General features: G+C 37.6%; 1 protein-coding gene and 1 pseudogene across 2 annotated transcripts in view; one reads left to right on the forward strand and one right to left on the reverse strand.

Annotated features, from left to right (window-relative positions):
- rhpn2 (rhophilin, Rho GTPase binding protein 2) overlaps positions 1 to 18,564 on the reverse strand; it is a 40,636-nt gene that overhangs the window by 2,929 nt on the left and 19,143 nt on the right. The window contains exons 4-13 of one of the 2 annotated variants that reach the window (XM_088333883.1): positions 14,411 to 14,486; positions 14,196 to 14,273; positions 11,447 to 11,571; positions 11,210 to 11,376; positions 8,986 to 9,330; positions 6,245 to 6,364; positions 5,807 to 6,001; positions 5,069 to 5,115; positions 3,445 to 3,591; positions 1,378 to 1,533 (exon numbers count right to left, since the gene is read on the reverse strand). In XM_088333883.1, the coding sequence (XP_088190009.1) occupies positions 1,378 to 1,533; positions 3,445 to 3,591; positions 5,069 to 5,115; positions 5,807 to 6,001; positions 6,245 to 6,364; positions 8,986 to 9,330; positions 11,210 to 11,376; positions 11,447 to 11,571; positions 14,196 to 14,273; positions 14,411 to 14,486 (1,456 nt within the window). Of the gene's footprint in view, positions 1 to 1,377; positions 1,534 to 3,444; positions 3,592 to 5,038; positions 5,116 to 5,806; positions 6,002 to 6,244; positions 6,365 to 8,985; positions 9,331 to 11,209; positions 11,377 to 11,446; positions 11,572 to 14,195; positions 14,274 to 14,410; positions 14,487 to 18,564 lie in introns of both variants that reach the window. The other variant, XM_088333882.1, reaches the window with a different exon arrangement.
- Positions 951 to 1,162, forward strand: LOC148367082 (U2 spliceosomal RNA; annotated as a pseudogene).

Raw genomic sequence — 18,564 nt, forward strand, 5'->3', positions numbered from 1 at the left:
ACAATACAGTATGAAAGACGCTTTGATATTAATTGGTTAATCGACATTGGAAATCTCAAGTCAAGGGGTGCTGGCTGATCAGCGTGAATCTTGGCTGCTCCTGCCCCTCCCTACAGCCGGCAAGCAGACACAGCGAAAGTGATTTCGCATTATGGTGCCCTCAGTGTGAGAAACATTAGTTGTTGTGGGTTTATTTTGAATTATTTTTTCCTAAATTGAATGGCCAATCAGCTTGACTCTTGGCTGCCCGAAATATTGCTCAATGGTTCAGGAAATATCTGTTGTGGTTTTTTTATCTAATTTCATTTCTTCACTCTTAAGGGTTATTTCTTTTATAATGAATTGAACATATTCATCATGATTTGTGTTTCTTTGCAACTCGAAAAACTACAGCTTTTTTAAATTCAATGATTCCAACAACAGACTTTATTTCTGTACCACAGACTGGTTTAATGTCTGAAAATATTCTAGCGACCCAGCCTAACAATAAAATCAATAATAATAACTATAACAACGATAATATTGTTAATAATAAGCCAAAATCCAATGTGTAATTACCAGATCACTAGGGGACGGCTTTGGATATTATCTCATCATCACACTATTTTACTTACAGTACCAGATACTATTGTTCAACTCTAAAAATAGAGAATTGAGAAAGCAGAAAGTTGTTCTGAAAGACATAAATAAACGCAAAAGGGCAACAACAAGGGAAAAAAAATATTCGATTTATATGATGATTAATTGGACTTTGAGGGACATTGAACAAATACATTTTAAATGTTACATTGCCATTGTGTTCGTAGTTAACACGGTCAATAAATTATTTTAATCATGACCGTGAGTAAAAAAAAGCGTCATTATGAGATAAAATCAATACTAAACGGGCCACAGCCCAGTGGTTTCTGACTACTGCTGTAGTAGAATAAAATAAGACCTTATTCTCATATTTCGCTTCTCGGCCTTTTGGCTAAGATCAAGTGTAGTATGCCAACTATGGTTCTAGAATTGTGTACTATCTATGTGGTAGCAAAGAGATTGTCTACTATTTATTTAGTTACAATCTTTGATTTTTGCATTTCGGAGATGGAATATGAGCTTGCTCTGTCCACTCCACGCATCGGCCCGGTATTGCAGTACCTCCGGGAACGGTGCATTCGCAATGATCGCAGCAAGGCTTTAGGGCTAGGACCTTAGCTTGGCCTTTTGGCTGAGAGTAAGTGTCCCGACTCCTAGGCTTTGTAGCGTATTATGAACTGACCGATAACGGATAATGGATAATGAATAACGGAGATAGATCAATAACCCTTAAAACCCCCCCCTTATTCTCATATTTCTCAACTAAGTAAAGCAGTGTATTGTTACATTAACACCTACCATGCTTGGGTTGCCATCCAGCACGCTGACCACCGTGATGTCCACGCCTTGCTCGTCCACGTCCTTCATCAGCCTCATAACTTCACTCACACTCATGCATTTGCATTCCTCGTCCCCCACGGCGACGATGTAATCGCCTTCTTTCAGTCCTTCGGCCTGCCACGGACAAGAGCGGCACAACTCGTGACCTTCTGCAAGTCAATATTTACAGACTATGTCCGCTTCACCTACTTTCATGAGCAAACACTACTTGTAATCAATCAAAACACGTGTCATAACTTCTCAAAAACACAATGGGTGATTACAACAGGTTACCAGATAAACAATAGACTGAGAAATAATATTTTCCTGAGTTAAGGCTTGCGATGCAGCACTAGAGCTGTCAACATTATAAGGTACTCTTCTCACCCCGGCCATCGCCTATTTGACCTGTTGCCCTCTGGTAGGCATACAAGCCCCTTAAAACAAGGACAAACTGACTTATTTATGAGTTTTTGTTGCTTCTAATGTTATTGCATTACATTTCATAGCACTATTGTTATGATGTACTATTTGGTCATTGCACCATTATTATACCTTGGGTCATTCTCCAAACACTATGTTGCAAATCTTTTTGTCCATTTATTCTGAAAGCCTTTTATCTAATTTTTCTCTTTTAAGTCTTTATTACATGTTTACTGGACTGCCATGAGTAATCTCGTGCATACAATGTTTCACCACGTTGATATGAATGACAATAAAGACTATTCTCTACCAACTCCACATTCATCAATTATATTGAGGTCTTGTAGACTCATTAGTTCCCTAAATGTGGAGCAATTTGTTGCTGTTATAATTGTAAACATTTTTGTTCTATGAGTAATTTATCAGGTGTCTGCAGTCTAAGCTAGAGTCCAAGCTATATTGAGTTAAGAACTAAATCAACCATATGATTATGTTTAGCTTCTTTGAGTCTCAAACACAGGTTTGCTTTGAATGATTGCAGAGGGGGAAAAAAAATCCCAGAAAAAATCCTGAAGAATGATTTGGGTTTATTTAAGACGTGTTATTTTAAAGCTGTTCCTGTCAAACGTTAACAAAAGCCAGGCGCTTGACACAAACTCCTCTGACATACGTAGAGTATGAAATAACTTTTCACTCAACTTGGACTTTTTTTCTAAAAAAAAAAAACAGACCAGGACAAATCTCCTGGTTTTAATTTCATTACGAGTCAGTGGGGCTCATTAATAGTCCCTAATCAAAAGCTCCGAGAGCTGCGAAAGAGATTAGCGGTGTTACATAAAGCCACTCAAACGAGGTCATAAACCTCTTTAGAACCTTAATACTGCTTTCAACTTTATGCACACGGTCAGTCTCTTCTGTTGACTTAATTCAGTGAACCAAGACGTGGTGCTGCTGAGAACTTGAGTCAGTAAACCAATACTAGAGAAACATCTAGGTCACAACTGTTTTGGATAGCTTCAGTAGATAAAATGATGGAACAAAATCATCTTGAATTTGTTGTGAGCTCAATTTAAGTTTGAACATTTTCTGTTGTGTTAGTGATATTTCAAGTGTTGCTGAGGCAATTCAAAACATATTCTCTGCTGTGTTTTGTTAATTTGAGTCTGTAATGATCAATATCCGGCCAACTCTTATTTATAAATCCAACTATAGTCGATCCCTGAATACGGCGACCCAATCTTACGAAATGTTTTACTTTAGGGTGAGAAATCAAAGTTTTTTTTCGACCCCCTCTTTACGATATTGTCCCCATTATACGAACAAAAAATTATTTCAGATGGATTAATCTTATACAGATATACAGTATTACATATAAGTCATATTACTATATAATATTTTGTTTTCTTAGGGTACCTGGGGGTTTGGAAAGCATAAACTAACTATTACAGGCTTCTATCCCCCACCAAACAAGAATTTCATCTCACGAATCGCAACTTAGAATAGATTAATGTCATATTCCAGGGTGTCTACTGTATCTTGATATTTGATAATAAACATTAGTATTAGATATTTTAAAGTGTCCTTTTCAAAATGTTCCAACCAAAGACTACTGATTGTACTCACAGCAGCATGACAAAGAGGATCCAGCGAAACAACTTGGACCGGTGCATCCCCCTTGAGGGTGAAGCCAAAGTCTTTGTCCTCTGTGCGCAGACGCACTTTCCGGGGCGCTGTCCAACGCTGCTTGGCAGAAAACACTGACAGAGGACCCTAAACACACGTACATAGGACATGTGTTTCCTAACAATAGTGCAACTCTATAGTTAATCTCCTTCATTGCGAATGGATCAGATTTGCATGCATTCTGTATTTCTCCTCCTTCTGCATACACATATCTGCTGGGAAAATCTTCCCTACACGAAATCACATTAGGCCAGCATTAGAAGGGATGACACGCTTGGATTAAATGGGGAAAAACAAAGTTTTAGGAACAAAATCTCCGTTAATGGTGAGTTACATAAAAATGTTATTATTTATGGGACATAAACAATACAATACGGTGAGTATAGTACATTCTATTTTAGATAGAATTAGGTCAGTTAGGGAGTAATAATTCAAACACTGCCAAAACCCTTTGAATCGTCCACTCAAAATTAGAAAATCTACATTTTAGAGGCAATTTTAAATCCCGTGGTATAACTCAAGGTCAACTCTGGCAAAATTAATTGGAGCCAACTTAGATTGCAAACTTCTGTAGTGTTATTTAAAATAAGATTAGTAAAAAGAAAATGTACACTCTCCCAGTATTTTGCTATTATGTTATTTTATCTTTGGAAATTGTGTAGATACTGTACATAAACTCCATTGGAGCATTCTTTGGCTTTTAGTTATGTATTTTTCCCTTTTAATACATGAATAGTATAAAATGAGTCCACTCCAAAAATATGTATACAATGTAATAACCCATTTAAAAAAAATAGACAACTGAAAGGATTAATGAGGTAAAAACGTAAGGGCGCACTGATTTCTCGACCCATATTTCCTGGATTTTGGGAGATCAGTGATCGGTTGATCTCTTATAAAATAAACTGATCTTTTCTACTGATCCCATTAATTTAAGAAAGTCAGACTATGTTGTTTTGCAGAAATGACACATTTTCCTTTTTACTTAAGTGAACTACAACAACTGCTTGGTTACCTATTATATTTCAATGTTTTAGTATAAAGCATTTCAAAAGAAAATACATCCGGATTATCAAAATCAAGATTAGCAGGTATGACTTTATAAAAGATCAGTGATCAACCGATGAAATGTGATTGGTGCACCACCATCTGTATGTGTTGTTGTGCTTGGTTGGGCTAATCGATCAACAGATTCTCCTGAGACGCACCATTTAATCACAAAAAGTTCAGAAGAAAATGCTTGTGTAGTTTTCGCATAGAAAGGCAACACAAAAAACACCAAAATACCTTTCACCATTGCAATAAGGTCAAGAGGGGAAGGTCATGGTGGCAAAATCAGCCTCCAATAGAGGAAAATACTCCCATTTTGACAAGTATTTTTCCTTCTCCACTTAATAGCCATGATATGCCCTTAGCACCCTTTGCCACCATTAATGTTAGTATTTAGTCTTAAAACGGTAGATATACCCACAAATATACAAACACACACTTTTAAATCACCCCAAAGTGTTGAGTAGATTAGTAACCCACATACCAGCCTCTGGAAAAAGTCGCTGACTTTCACCTTTAAGGTGGCGGGAACCTCCATCTCTGATAGCTGATCAGTTTTGGCTGGATTGATAAGAATGAATAAAAGCCATTACAACAAAACACTGAGATTTGAGCGATCATCGTCTGTGGCAGGAATGTCAAACATCCGGCTCGCGCACCTAAACTGATGATTTAATCCAGCCCGTCATTAATTTCTGAGTAAAAAATTAGCGAGTATCTAGATAATTTATATCAAAGGTTATGAATTTTTAAATAAACTCACACCAAATGATTTCTTTGGCCGCTAGAGGGCAGTCTTGAGTTTGTATAGCGTGTTGAGTTACTTTAGGTGTAAAACAGCATACAGTCAACTGTTAAAATAAACCACTTAACACATTCAATGCCAAACCTAAAAATGTTTTTGTCGGATTATTTATGAATAAATGCATACAAGCCAACCTTTTGAAGGCTGTAGGCTTTTTTTAGGAGAGAAAAGCATAGTCAAGCGTGTAAAGTAGTAGTGTTGGCAGGTATGCATGTATTGTATTTAGAAAAGACACCTTGTCATCCGTGATTATAATATGTAGGGTAGATTACTGATGTCGGCTGGATGATGAAGCAAAATACTGAAAAACAAAGCCATACATTTTGGAGTTGACATTCTGTTACTGATTAGGCCCGTCTAAATTCGGCCCCAGAGCCAAACAGAGTTTGACATCCCTGGTCTATGTAAAAAAAAAAAAGAAGGCAGGTTTGCATGGGCAGCACTCACAGATAACATTGGGGGCCTCCAAGTAGTCCGGGAACTCCTCGTCTCTGTGGTGGTCACTGGCCTTGTGTAATGAGCGCTGGTGGCTGGCCTTCAGGATGTCCTGCAGCACCCCCAGCTTGTTGAGGTGATGGCACATGCTGTAGATCCTCAGTGCTTCCTCATGGCCCGTGATGGCTCGGCGGATGTGGGCTCTTCCTGTAGAGAGACAGGAACCCTTCCCTTAAACAACATTTCTGGGGGTGGTTGTGAAAGCATTCTAAACTAGCTTAAAAGCAAGGACTTGGGAGTGTCCCTGAAAATGTCGAATTGAAATTCCCGCTTTGTGCTTTTGAACAAGCTAGATTAGATGGAGACTCTCTCCAAAAAATTGAGCAAGCGCAAATATTTAAATATGGTTAATCAAGTTATATTTCTAGTTTCCCATGACTGTGTGCTTACCAACTTGTTCTCGTGCAGCTGTCTTCTTCAGAATGTCCAGAGGAGAATAACTTTCAGGGAGTTGATCATACACCTGGGCTAAGGTCTTTTCTTGATGGTCCTCATCGTCATTTGGACCCACTGTAAACAATCAGAAACCATGCATGTTATTCTTTTTTATGTACTTAAAAGGAGGGTTGCGTCATTTGAGGTGTCCTCAAAAACTTTGAAGTAGAACATTTAAGTATAGGTTCACAATGCCAAACCAAAAAGTGAGATAAGGCCCGTTTCAAATACAGTAAAAACACCAAGCCAAACCAAACCTTCCCCAAAAAAGAAAACTTTGAGCGTCTTAAAGAAATGGACGTACTTGCACGCATCATGAATGAGTTAACTGAGGCTGCAATCATGACTTAAAGCCAGGAGATGGCAGCAAAGAGTAACTTTGTTCAAAATTCTGTATATCTTAAATAAACAAGATGGTTACTACTCTCGACACAGACAACAATATCAGAAATGTATAAATCTAATGAATACAACTCTGTGGCTGTAGATATGGTCTAAAAACATTGACAATATATTAAGATCCTCAATAAAGAGCCCAAATTATTTATCCAGTATTCCCTCTATTTTTACTGTTAATATATTCCATAACCTGTAGTAAGAAAATTTCTGCAAAGTAGGAACTACATATATTGTGGGGTAAAACAATTAATTAATTTACTAGTGATTATTAGTGCACACCTGCAGTTTCCCTCACCAGGGATAATTCTATGCCGTAAATCACGATTGGACTTGTAGTACAGAGAATAATACATTCATACTCCAACGTACTCACTAAAAAATTAAAAGTTACTTGTGTTAAATTTTTTATCTATTTACTGTAAAAAGTTTCAGGGAGTTATTTAAGTTTTTATGTACCTTTATAAAAGTTGCCGCTAAGCCTAATTTTATTTCCTGCATGGTTAGTGTTTGGTCTAAGTGAAAAATAAGTTATGTTGGTTGTGTTGAAATTCTAATTGTAAAACGTTTCAGAGAGCTATTAAAGTTGTATTTGAATTTACAACAAATATTCTTTGTTTCTTTTTGCATCAATAAAAATGTGTGAATATTTACTTCCTCTTGGCTCTTCTCTGACTCTTTTTGTCCATTCACTATTTTGCACAGGAATCCAATAATGAGCAGCATCCTTCCCCTTCCCTACCCCACTGCCAAATTACTCAGCCCCCATGTCCTGTTCATAAAACAAAGTACTCTTCCTCCCCACACTTAATCTCACAGCATGTTAAAGTCATTACTCATTAGTGGCTAAAAGATGTCATCGCAGTCACAAAGAGAAAAGGGGGGTTCTTTTTTCGTATTGGGACTTTTCTTTTTCCCACTCGGCTATCAGCGATTCATGGAAACTAGACTCTTTTTAACCACAGTGTGTGAGAGAGAGGGAGTGTGTGTGCGAATGTGGTTGTGTGTGTCACTAAATAAGCCCTTATGTAACAGCATTGGGGCCTAAAGCGAGTTGAGTAATGTGATTCCAATTGGTAGCAGCAAGGAACTATTCCTGTTTCAATAACAATGTTTATAAATCTATGCAAGTCTTATCATTATGTTGACTGGACAAGGCAGAATATACAATCGGAGTTGATGTCAGTATGGCCATTGTGTCATGATTACTGTATGGTCACCTAAGTGACTTTAGTTTACATATATGGCAAGTTCCGAATGTTCGTTGATTTTATAAGGTGGTGGGTGGACAACCATATTTAGACATTTTAAATGGAGATATCAAATCTATGAGACATGGGAGAATAAAATCCACAAGAAACAAACACACAGTAGAAATCTTTACAATCTAAGCGATAACAAAACCATCCTCTTATCTATATTCATTCTATGAAACCTGAATTTTTAGTACAGTATTTCAAGACCTTCAATTGACCAAGGTGCATATTTCACATGAAGAATATAAATCAAGGATTTTTTTTCAGTGGGCCCAGTTGCATGCAGATTGGAAGAAGAATCAAGATGCATTTCATCGATTCCTTTGCTAGAGACATTAGATTGACAAAATAATATATTGAGGGTGAAAAAAAAAAATTAATAACATAATACAAAAACAATTAAATAATACAAATCAATTCATAAAATAAAATCAGCAACAAAATAAATTGCACATATAGATAAAATGAAACATAAATTAGTAATGAAATAAAACAATTACTAAGAGAAAGGGCTAGATGGATGGCAGACGGATAAATAGAAGGACAAACTGATGGATAAAGTCGTTTTTTTTATAGCTACTATTCACATCTAACAGTGTACCGTGTTTTCCGCATGACGCGAGAAACAATTCTTTGGTGTATCTGATGATGAATTGGACTTTGTCTTTAGTTATTTCAGGAAAAATTCTCTTTTCTGTATTTGTTTCTGGCATTATGACTTGACTTGACTTCCTGTTTTCTCTATTTTTTCTAGCACTATGATTAAAAATATATGTAATATGCATTACTGGTGCTCCAGTTAAGTTAAGTGTCGGCCCATTCACCACCACAATTGGGTTCGATTCCCATTGCATACAATGTTTCGTGGTTTTGGTCTGCCATGTTTTTCGATTGATCAATCATTGAACAAATGGTAGTACACCATAATAAAATGTGTGGTAGCACACTCAAATACATTTCCAATCTTATTTTGCTGCATAAAAACTGCACTGGTTTATAAGGCACACTTTCAAATTTCAGGCCAATTTGAATTATGGTACTTACCGTGGTGGTCCAAAAGTGCAGAGGCCATAAAGAAATGCGCCATGGAGCGGTAGTGATTCGTCTTCACTTGAGACATAGTGGACCAAAAAAACGGCACGTTGTCTTTCAAGGGTGTCTGGATCATGGACTGGTGGACATGGTCGTAAACCTCCGACACCTTGGCCGCCTCCTGGGCCATCCTGAGAAGCGTCAGGAAGTCGTTGCGGATCCCGGGAAGGGCCAATTGTTCGAAGAGACACTCCTGCACCTGGGCCAGCATCATGCGGATGAGCATGGCTAGCATGGCTGGACTCATGTCGTAGCTTGGTGTATGTGTGAAGGTTTCCTTAAGGTGGTTCAAGATTCCTAAGAGGAGAATCCAAAAATATTATCTTTATGCAAAATTTTGGCCAGAGCAGGAGTCCCAACACAAAACTCTTTTGACACTAATAAGGTCATCAGTGGTTCTCAGATGGGGGTTATACGTAAGGGCATGACAGTAGAATATGAAAATCCTTTAGAAAGATGTTATTATTTAAAGAAATATAAGTACTGTATATAAAATTAATGTATTAATCAAGACAGCTATTGAACTAAACAAAACATAATAGTATTTATTGTCATTGATATCAACGTTAGGAAACATTATTGGCAACGAAATTACACTCCATGGTAAACGTGTAATAAGGATTGAAAAAGAGAAACAAAGGTAAAATATTGTCAGGATAAATAAGAAAAACATTTTTACAACGTGGGTTTCAGAAAACGCCTTAAATTATAATGATAGTGCAGTGTTTGAGTGAAAAACAACAATGCATTGTAACAGTACAATGAAAAGAAGTGCAATAACATTTAAACAGCAACGAGAATTCCCTAAATAAGTCGCAAGGTCGAAATATTTTTTAAGCTGAAGTAAGCCATGACGTTTAGTTTTTTTTTCTTTTTTCAAACCAGGCCTTCAGGGTTGTCAAAAGCTTGCAATTGGCCAAGAATAGTGTCAATCAAAACATCAGAGGCTAATTGCTATATCGGGAATCATCTGACGGGTCTGTTTGATTTTGAAGGGGAGTTATGGAGCCAAACAAACACATTACAACAAAGATCGTCAAATAAGGCAGGAATACTTTTAGGCAGATTTTTTTTTTTTTAATCTGTTGGCATTATTGTGTGTTTCAAAATAAATATTTTACACCGTTGGATTCACTGGACCCTTGTGAATGTTACCATACCATGTTTGCAAGGAATCGTGTCTTGAGTAGATTTCCCACCACTTTTGGCCGAGTTATACCGGCCTTTTAGTTTTAGGGTATCCCGTTTTAGACTGATCGTAATGTTTCAGTGATAAATATGTTTAGTATTGGTCTCCAAATCTTGAATCATGAAAGTTTCAACTTTGCAATGATAAATGGTATAATGTATTTCAGTGACTGGTGACATAGTGAAGACACGACTTTGTTTAGCAACACTTAAAGCCCACCGGTGGGCCATTAGAACATTAGGGGTTAAGGGAATAAATAATAAAGCTTACAAGTTAAATTAATTAGTTCAAACTAGAGTTTCTAAAATGTACAATAAATTTGAAATATTCCACCTAAAAAGGTTTTGTGCCAGATAGAGGAATTGAAATAAAATACAAAGTAAAGTAGTAAAATACAAAATTTACGATGGTCATTGAAAAAAAAAAGATTGAGAACCACTGACCAAGAACACTTCAGTTAGTCCATTGACTGAAACATTGAAATACACTTTGTTTTGTTGCTAAATATGCAAGTTAATCTTGGATGCAACATTGCCCATGCAATTTCAATTGATTTACCAAGATCATCAGAATCATCTGAGTAACATGAGTCAGAAACATACTTACAATCACTACCTTTCATGCTTTGGACTACCGCTACCCACTACCAACTTAAAAAAAAAAAAAATCGACAGTTTCTTTCAAATTTTAACAAAAAAATCTGGAAACGAGACGAGTATTGTAGTCTACTGCTGCTTTATTTTGAAGCAAAACTTACTTGTTGTGTGTGAATATACCGCTCCAGCGACGGCATTAGATTTCTGTTTTGTGAAAGTTTGCCACTTTTGGTTTCAAACAAGCACATGTTTGTTTGTGTAACATTCTGGAGACTGATTATGTTTTGCGCGCCAAGTTAATGCTTGTCCCGCTACACCTGTTAATTCAAGCCTGTAATCTAATTTAACAACTACCTCTTATCAAAGATATCTATTGACATAATCTTCATACCTGCTGCCTTCTGAAAGGCCGAAATGGCCTCCTTCAGGCCAACCAAAGTCTGACGGTCACTGCGAGTGCCGATCTGTGAGTAGAGGGCGGCCATGTTGAAAAGTATACTGGCTTTCTCCAGCGACAGGTTTTGCTGGCATACTGGCACTCCTGTGAAGGAGTCGTACCTGAGGTAAAAGAAAAGTGCTGTCAGTCGCACCAAGTAAATAAAGAAAATCATCTCAGCGATGATGTTACCAAGTGAAGAAGATGCTACTGTGATGCGTTGGCGAGAAAAAGCGACTTTCCACAAGCGGAAGATGGTTGAAGTACTTTGCTAGCATTTCCACGCCGGCCTCGCTGCGACTTGGGGTTCTGCATGCCTGCAAGCCAAAAATAAATCAAAATCAACATCTTGAAAGATTACAGCCAATTTCAGTCATCCTTCATTAGCAATGGAACTTGATTCACACGATTCAGTTTTGAAGAGTTATTGAACTCATTCCGTGCCATAAAGTATAAATACATTTTCAGAAGGATTGTTCCTGCGTGCCAAAACGTAAAAATGTTTTCTTGTTTGTTTTATTAAAAAAAAAAAAAAAAAAACATTATAGAGTGTTTGGTACGGTTAATCAGTAAATTGCAAGCGACTGGAAATGATATCAGATATCATAAATCATCGTTAGATGGCAGGAGTGGGTTTGATCAGATGTGTGTTTAGACATTGAGGAAGCCTCTATTTTCTAGTTTTGCTCTCGGAATCCAGTGTTCGAAGTGTGTAGGTGGTCCTATATGGTGAGTATAGCCGTAGTGAAGCAGTGTGGTCAAAGTAGCAAAGATAGGATAAGTACAGACAGTTAAACCATTAAGCTTTTTTCTTTCTAAAGAGATGACGAAGTCCCTACAGCATAGTCGGGGCAAAAGGGATGACGTTTCGTGCACGTCTGCAGGAAGGCGATTGCTGAGTGATCGAAATCACGTGATCACGTCACCAAAAACATCGCACGCAAAAAGTTCATGCATTGTTCATGCATAAGATGATGCCAAACTGTCGGCTTTCTTACCAAAAACCCAGGTTGCAGGAACAATTGATTCTCTCCAAAATGACATTAAATCAGTTTTTCTTTGGTCCGTACAGTGGCAACTGCAACTGTCATCTCATAAATGCTTAGCACAGTCGTTTTTTTCATGGTTCTGTTCTGCTGTATAACATTAATGATCATGATTTGCATGTTGTTACTAAACATAAGGATCTGGGTGTCACTCTTACTTCAAACCTAAAGTTTATCATGCATATCGGCAAAATTACCAACAAAGCCAAAACAATGCATCAAACATTTACAGACACTTTTACAACAAGAACCCAGCATTCTTAGTTCGAATGTTTTGCGTTTATGTTAGACCCGGGTTAGAATATAATAGCGTTGTGTGGAACCCTTACTTACTCAAGGACATTAACCTACTGGAAGGAGTTCAACGTCGGTATACGAAGCGGATACCTGGGATGCACAACTTGTCATATCCGGAAAGACTAGAAAGTCTGAACTTGGACTTTTTGGAGCTCCGCAGAATTCGATTTGATTTAATTTTTGTGTTCAAAGTACTGCATGGAATGATCGATGTGCCTTTTGATAAATGTTTTGAGTTCTGTCGTGTTGATGGTTTACGTGGTCACAGATATAAGTTACAGGTGCCTAGACCTACCAGCAACTTGCATGGAAACTTCTTGCAGGATACCAAAAATTTGGAATTTTTTGCCTGACCGGGTTATTAGTGCAAATACGATGCAAACCTTTAAGCAAAAGTTGGCTGAAATAGATTTGTCAAATTTTCTTAGGGGAGGGGGCGTAAGGTGACCATATTTTGCCATGCTCACTCTCAGCATTAGTTTTTTTTGTGTCATGTTTTGATTAATGTATCCAACAATACCTTCAATAAACATTTATTATTTATTTATTTATTTAAGTTCATGCATAGGTTTAGTATTCTTTCAACAAATTCTATTCTGCAAGCAAAGTGCCCTTGAGTTTATGGAAAACAGTGTTTACATATTGTAGGTATCACAAATGCAAAAAAGAGCACTGAAGTGATGGTTATGCTTGATCAATTCTGGCCGTCTGTGTGTGTGAAAGGGTAAGTGTGAAGCACATTGTAAAGCGCTTTGGGAGGTCGTCATTGACTTGAAGAGCGCTATATAATTAAGGACTATTCACCAATAGAATAGAATAGAATAGAGATTGTAATTCTTTACAACAACAATTCTAAGCCAAACTTGGCAGTGAGCAGCCGATGATTTTCTGGGCTGTTGTAAAGACTCTGCAATGTTCTTCTGCTGCATTGTAACCTGCATACTACACTTTGAGGTCACCAGATGAAAATAAAAACTTGTGGTTGCCTAACACTTAATTTTTAAACTTTTACAGACAATTACATAATATCTGAACCAAAACTTCTCATTTAAAGATTAATGCTGTTAATCAGGTTTCAAAACACAGTTACTCATCAGGAGATTCCAGAAAGCACATTTTCACCGCAAACAGAACAAGAAGAGTAATAGTGGCTGCCAGGGAATTCGAGTGTTTCATAACACAACCACAACATAAGATAAAGGTGCAGTTTGGTGGAAACTGTTCAAATTGAGTTTGGTGCAGCTTTGACCTTTTGCTGACGATTTATGTTTTCATAATTCATCCATCTCTAACACCACTACATGACTATAAAAAGCCTAATTCTGATTTTGTCTCTTCTGTTTCATATAGATTTTTCTAATTGGCTAGCAAATTGACTTTGAAAATGTCAATGACTTATTTAACATCTACGAATGATACACATGCAGATAAAATGTATTGCTGTAATGATAAACTGGATCGACTGGGTTATTTTTCATATTAGACAAAAATTACCAAGTAAAGCCAGTTATTCATTGTTACCACCACATTGTGCTTAACCACAACCATGCAACAAAAAAAACCTGGAAATTTACCTTTATGAATTTTAATTAACCTACCTGCCGCAGGTCCATTAAGTCAGCAAGCTCTTCTTCATAGTTAGATCCATCTTCGTTGTAATGTGAAGCAATGAAATCCTTTGGGAGGGAAAAATAAGTCTCAACCCAGTATTGATAACATTATTAATATAATCTTAACAATGTCTGAAAAAAATGTATCGGGTATGATATTAAAGTAGCTCTTGAGGCTAGGTCATGAGTGTATTCAATTTTACCTTAAAAGGTGTGGCAAAGTCTACTTCCTTAGTCTCCTTCAGACCCAATGCAATGAGTGGAATGTTGGCAGTTTCCCTGAGGAGAAAGACAAACGGGGAAAAACAGGTGTTTTAATATAAACTTGGATCATTATAGAATAAATGTGTGGCATGGCAATATGAAGGAAAGGGAAGGAGCTCTGAGCATGTACTATAGTCAAGAATCTTTTTTGCTTCTAGCCCAGGGGTCGGGAACCTTTTTGACCCAAAAAAACCATAATAGCAATATATACACACACATATATACATATATATATATATATACACACACACATATATACATATATATATATATATATATATATATATATATATATATATATACACTTTTTATTTTATTTTATTTTTTTAGAGAGAGGCATACCGTATATTTTAAGATAAAATTCGACAAAATGACAAACCCTCTCTCCAGACAAAGTCAATTTTTTTAACGATTTGTATTTCACTGTGTGATGTTAGATGATCTGTTGAAATTTATAAAAGAAGAATAAAGCCAGAGCCTGTGTCCAATATCATTATAAATATACCACTTAAAATGTGTGTTCCTCCAGCAGTTACTTGAGAGCGATGAGGCTCATTGACTGTCATTTTTGTCCTAAATAAGGGTTTAGAAACAAGGTGCAACCAAAGTTCTGGCTAACCGGAATAGCAAATAAGAGTAAAATATTCTATAATGAGAGCAGATTATCATTTGCTTTTACAAAAATCGTGAAAGTTGCTATTTACATCCAAACCCCCTCACAGACAAACCGGCATGATTAGGCAGATGGTGTCACTATATAAAACACAGCAGGTAGTTTAGACTTAAAAAGTCCCTAGTCGACTGGTCCACAAAAGTCTTAATGAAACGCCCTAAGGTGTTTTTCTTTCATATAACCAAAAACAGGTGCCCGTATGGCAATGTGTTGACAAGCGATTTTAACAATATGCTGTGGTTAGAAGAAGCTGTTGAGAGATGGAATTAGGGGCAATACCAGAGGCGGGCGGGGGTGGGCGCTGCCCAACCCAAAGAAAAATGGATGTAAGAAAAATTAAACAAAAGAAGAAAAAAAGAAAAAGGCGTAGAAAATAAGTTAAAAGCTGGGGGGGAACAAAAGAGAAGAAAAAAGCAGGAAAAAGAGGTAAAAAAGAAAAAAAAGACATTCTGGGGGGTCCCTTGATTAGTACATTACCAATAATAATGTGATTTTATGCACAAAATTGATTGATTTTTAAAAAAATAAAACTATTAATTATTCTACGAATTATAATAGCATTTATTTTTTTCACTCACTAGTGAACTTTTCACTCAATTAAACTTTGAATCATTTTACGTACAGTGCATCCGGAAAGTATTCACAAGCGCTTCACTTTTTCCACATTTTGTTATGTTAAAGCCTCATTCTAAATTGTATTAATTTAATCTCTTATCTCAAAATTCTACACGAAATACTCCATTATGATAATGTGAAAACGTTTTTTTTTTTACTTTTTTTGAATTTATTAAAAATAGAAAACTAAGAAATCACATTTACATAAGTATTCACAGCCTTTGCTTAATACTTTGTTGATCCAACTTTGGCAGTAAATACAGCCTCAAGTCTATTTGAATATGATCCCACAAGTTTAGCACACCTATCTTTAGGCAGTTTTGCCCATTCTTCTTTGCAATAAGTCTCAAGCTCAATCAGGTTGGATGGGAGACATTTGTGCACAGCCATTTTCAGATCTGGCTGGGCCACTCCAGGACATTCACGGAGTGGTTCTGAAGCCAATCTTTTGAGATCTTGGCTGTGTGCTTTGGGTCGTTGTCCTGCTGAAAAATGAACCTTCGCCCCAGCCTGAGGTCAAGAGCGCTCTGGAGCAGGTTTTCATCCAGGATATCTCTATATATTGCTGCATTCATTTTTCCTTCTATTCTGACTGGTCTGCCAGTTCCCGCTGCTGAAAAACATCCCCACAGCATGATGCTGCCACCCCCATGCTTCACTGTAGGGATGGTATTGGCCTGGTGATGAGCGGTGCCTGGTTTCCTCCAAACATGGCGCCTGGCATTCACACCAAAGAGTTCAATCTTTGTCTCATCTGACCAGAGAATTTTGTTTCTCATGGTCTGAGAGTCATTCAGGTGCTTTTTGGCAAATTCCAGACGGGCTTCCATGTTCCTTTTACTAAGGAGTGGCTTTCGTCTGGCCACTCTACCATACAGGCCTGATTGGTGGATTGCTGCAGAGATGGTTGTCCTTCTGGAAGGCTCTCCTCTCTCCACAGAGGAACGCTGGAGCTCTGACAGAGTGACCATCGGGTTCTTGGTCACCTCCCTGACTAATGCCCTTCTACCCCCATCGCTCAGTTTCGAAGGCCGGCCAGCTCGAGAAAGAGTCCTGGTGGTTCCAAATGTCTTCCATTTACGAATAATGGAGGCCACTGTGCTCATTGGGACCTTCAAAGCAGCAGAAATGTTTCTGTATCCTTCCCCAGATTTGTGCCTCAAGACAATCCTGTCTCGCAGGTCTACAAACAGTTCTTTTGACTTCATGCTTGGTGTTTGTGCTCTGACATGCACACTCAACTGTGGGACCTTATATAGACAGGTGTGTGCCTTTCCAAATCATGTCCAATCAACTGAATTTACTGCAGGTCGACTCCGATTAAGCTGTAGAAAGATCTCAAGGATGATCAGTGGAAAAAAAGATGCACCTGAGCTCAATTTTGAGCTTCATGGCAAAGGCTGTGATTACTTATGTAAATATGATTTCTTAGTTTTCTATTTTTAATAAATTCAAAAAAAGTAAAAAAAAAACTTTTTCACATTGTCATAATAGAGTATTTTGTGTAGAATTTTGAGATAAGAGATTAAATTAATACAATTTGGAATGAGGCTGTAACATAAGTAAATGTGGAAAAAGTGAAGCGCTGTGAATACTTTCCGGATGCACTGTATATACGTATATAAAAAGACTTTTTCCATCTATCCATTATCTGCACCGCTTATCCTCAGTAGGGTCGCGGGGGTGCTGGAGCCCATCCCAGCTATCTTCAGGCAGTGGGCAGGGGACACCCTGAACTGGTTGCCAGCCAGTCGCAGGGCACACAGGGACAGACAATTCGCTCGCTCATTCACACCTAGGGACAATTTGGACCGGCCAATTCACCTGAGATGCATGTTTTTGGAATGTGGGAGGAAACCGGAGTGCCTGGAGGAAACCCACGCAAGCACGGGGAGAACATGCCAACTCCACACAGGAGGTTATAGACTTCTCATTCTTTTATACTTAATATACTTTACAAACTTGAAGTCAATAACACAGAATGGTTGCACATTGGCTAATCATAAAAAAGCGTGTAGAAGAAAGCTGGTTGTCTATTGTACTAAACAATGACACCTGATGTTAGCTGCTGCTAGATGTACTGTTATGTTTAACGTGCATTAATTCTGTGTAAAATTGTCTTGGGGGTAATAATCGTTGTGCCCCCCATGCATCCCCCTGTGAGAACCACGCGTGGCAACGGCTCTGGAAGGAACGCAGCCAGGCCAAGGTTGACAAAGACAAACTCCTGCTTCAATCCTTGCAAACAAGTGATAGAGGATCAGGTTCCCGTTTCTGCTGACTCTTGTGAATCTCAGGAAGATTCATCCTCTATTCGGATGATGAGCTCACCACTTTCTGGTTTGGCTGAAAGTTGTCAACTAACGGAGTGTATCTGCGCTTAAGAATCTTGAACCATGTACACATGCACACTTTCCGAAATAAGCACAGCCCCTTTTACCTCTCACTTAAGTGTTTAGGACATAGAACAGACATTGAAGGATCTTGTTTATCTTTTAAAATGCACCATGTGAACCCAGGACTACATTTTTCTAAGTTAAAAAATCCATTTTGAAGTGAATCTCAGCAGAAACAGCAGTTTTCTACACAACAAAAAATGTTCCATCAATATACAGATTCCGCAAAAGGTCAAGTTAGAAACATGTAGTATAATAACATAAAATGAGTGCTTTAACTAGCAAATGTGTGTAAAATTGAGTTTGTGTGGGTGATGCTTGTCGAAGATTAATATTTGTTCAAGATTTGGAAAATCCTTGAGTTTGTTCCAGGCTTTTCTGAAAAAACATGACATAATTTGCATAAACA

Source organism: Urocampus carinirostris, chromosome 4 (assembly GCF_059441175.1).
Source record: "Urocampus carinirostris isolate Australia breed hairy pipefish chromosome 4, RoL_Ucar_1.0, whole genome shotgun sequence".
NCBI lineage: Eukaryota > Metazoa > Chordata > Actinopteri > Syngnathiformes > Syngnathidae > Urocampus > Urocampus carinirostris.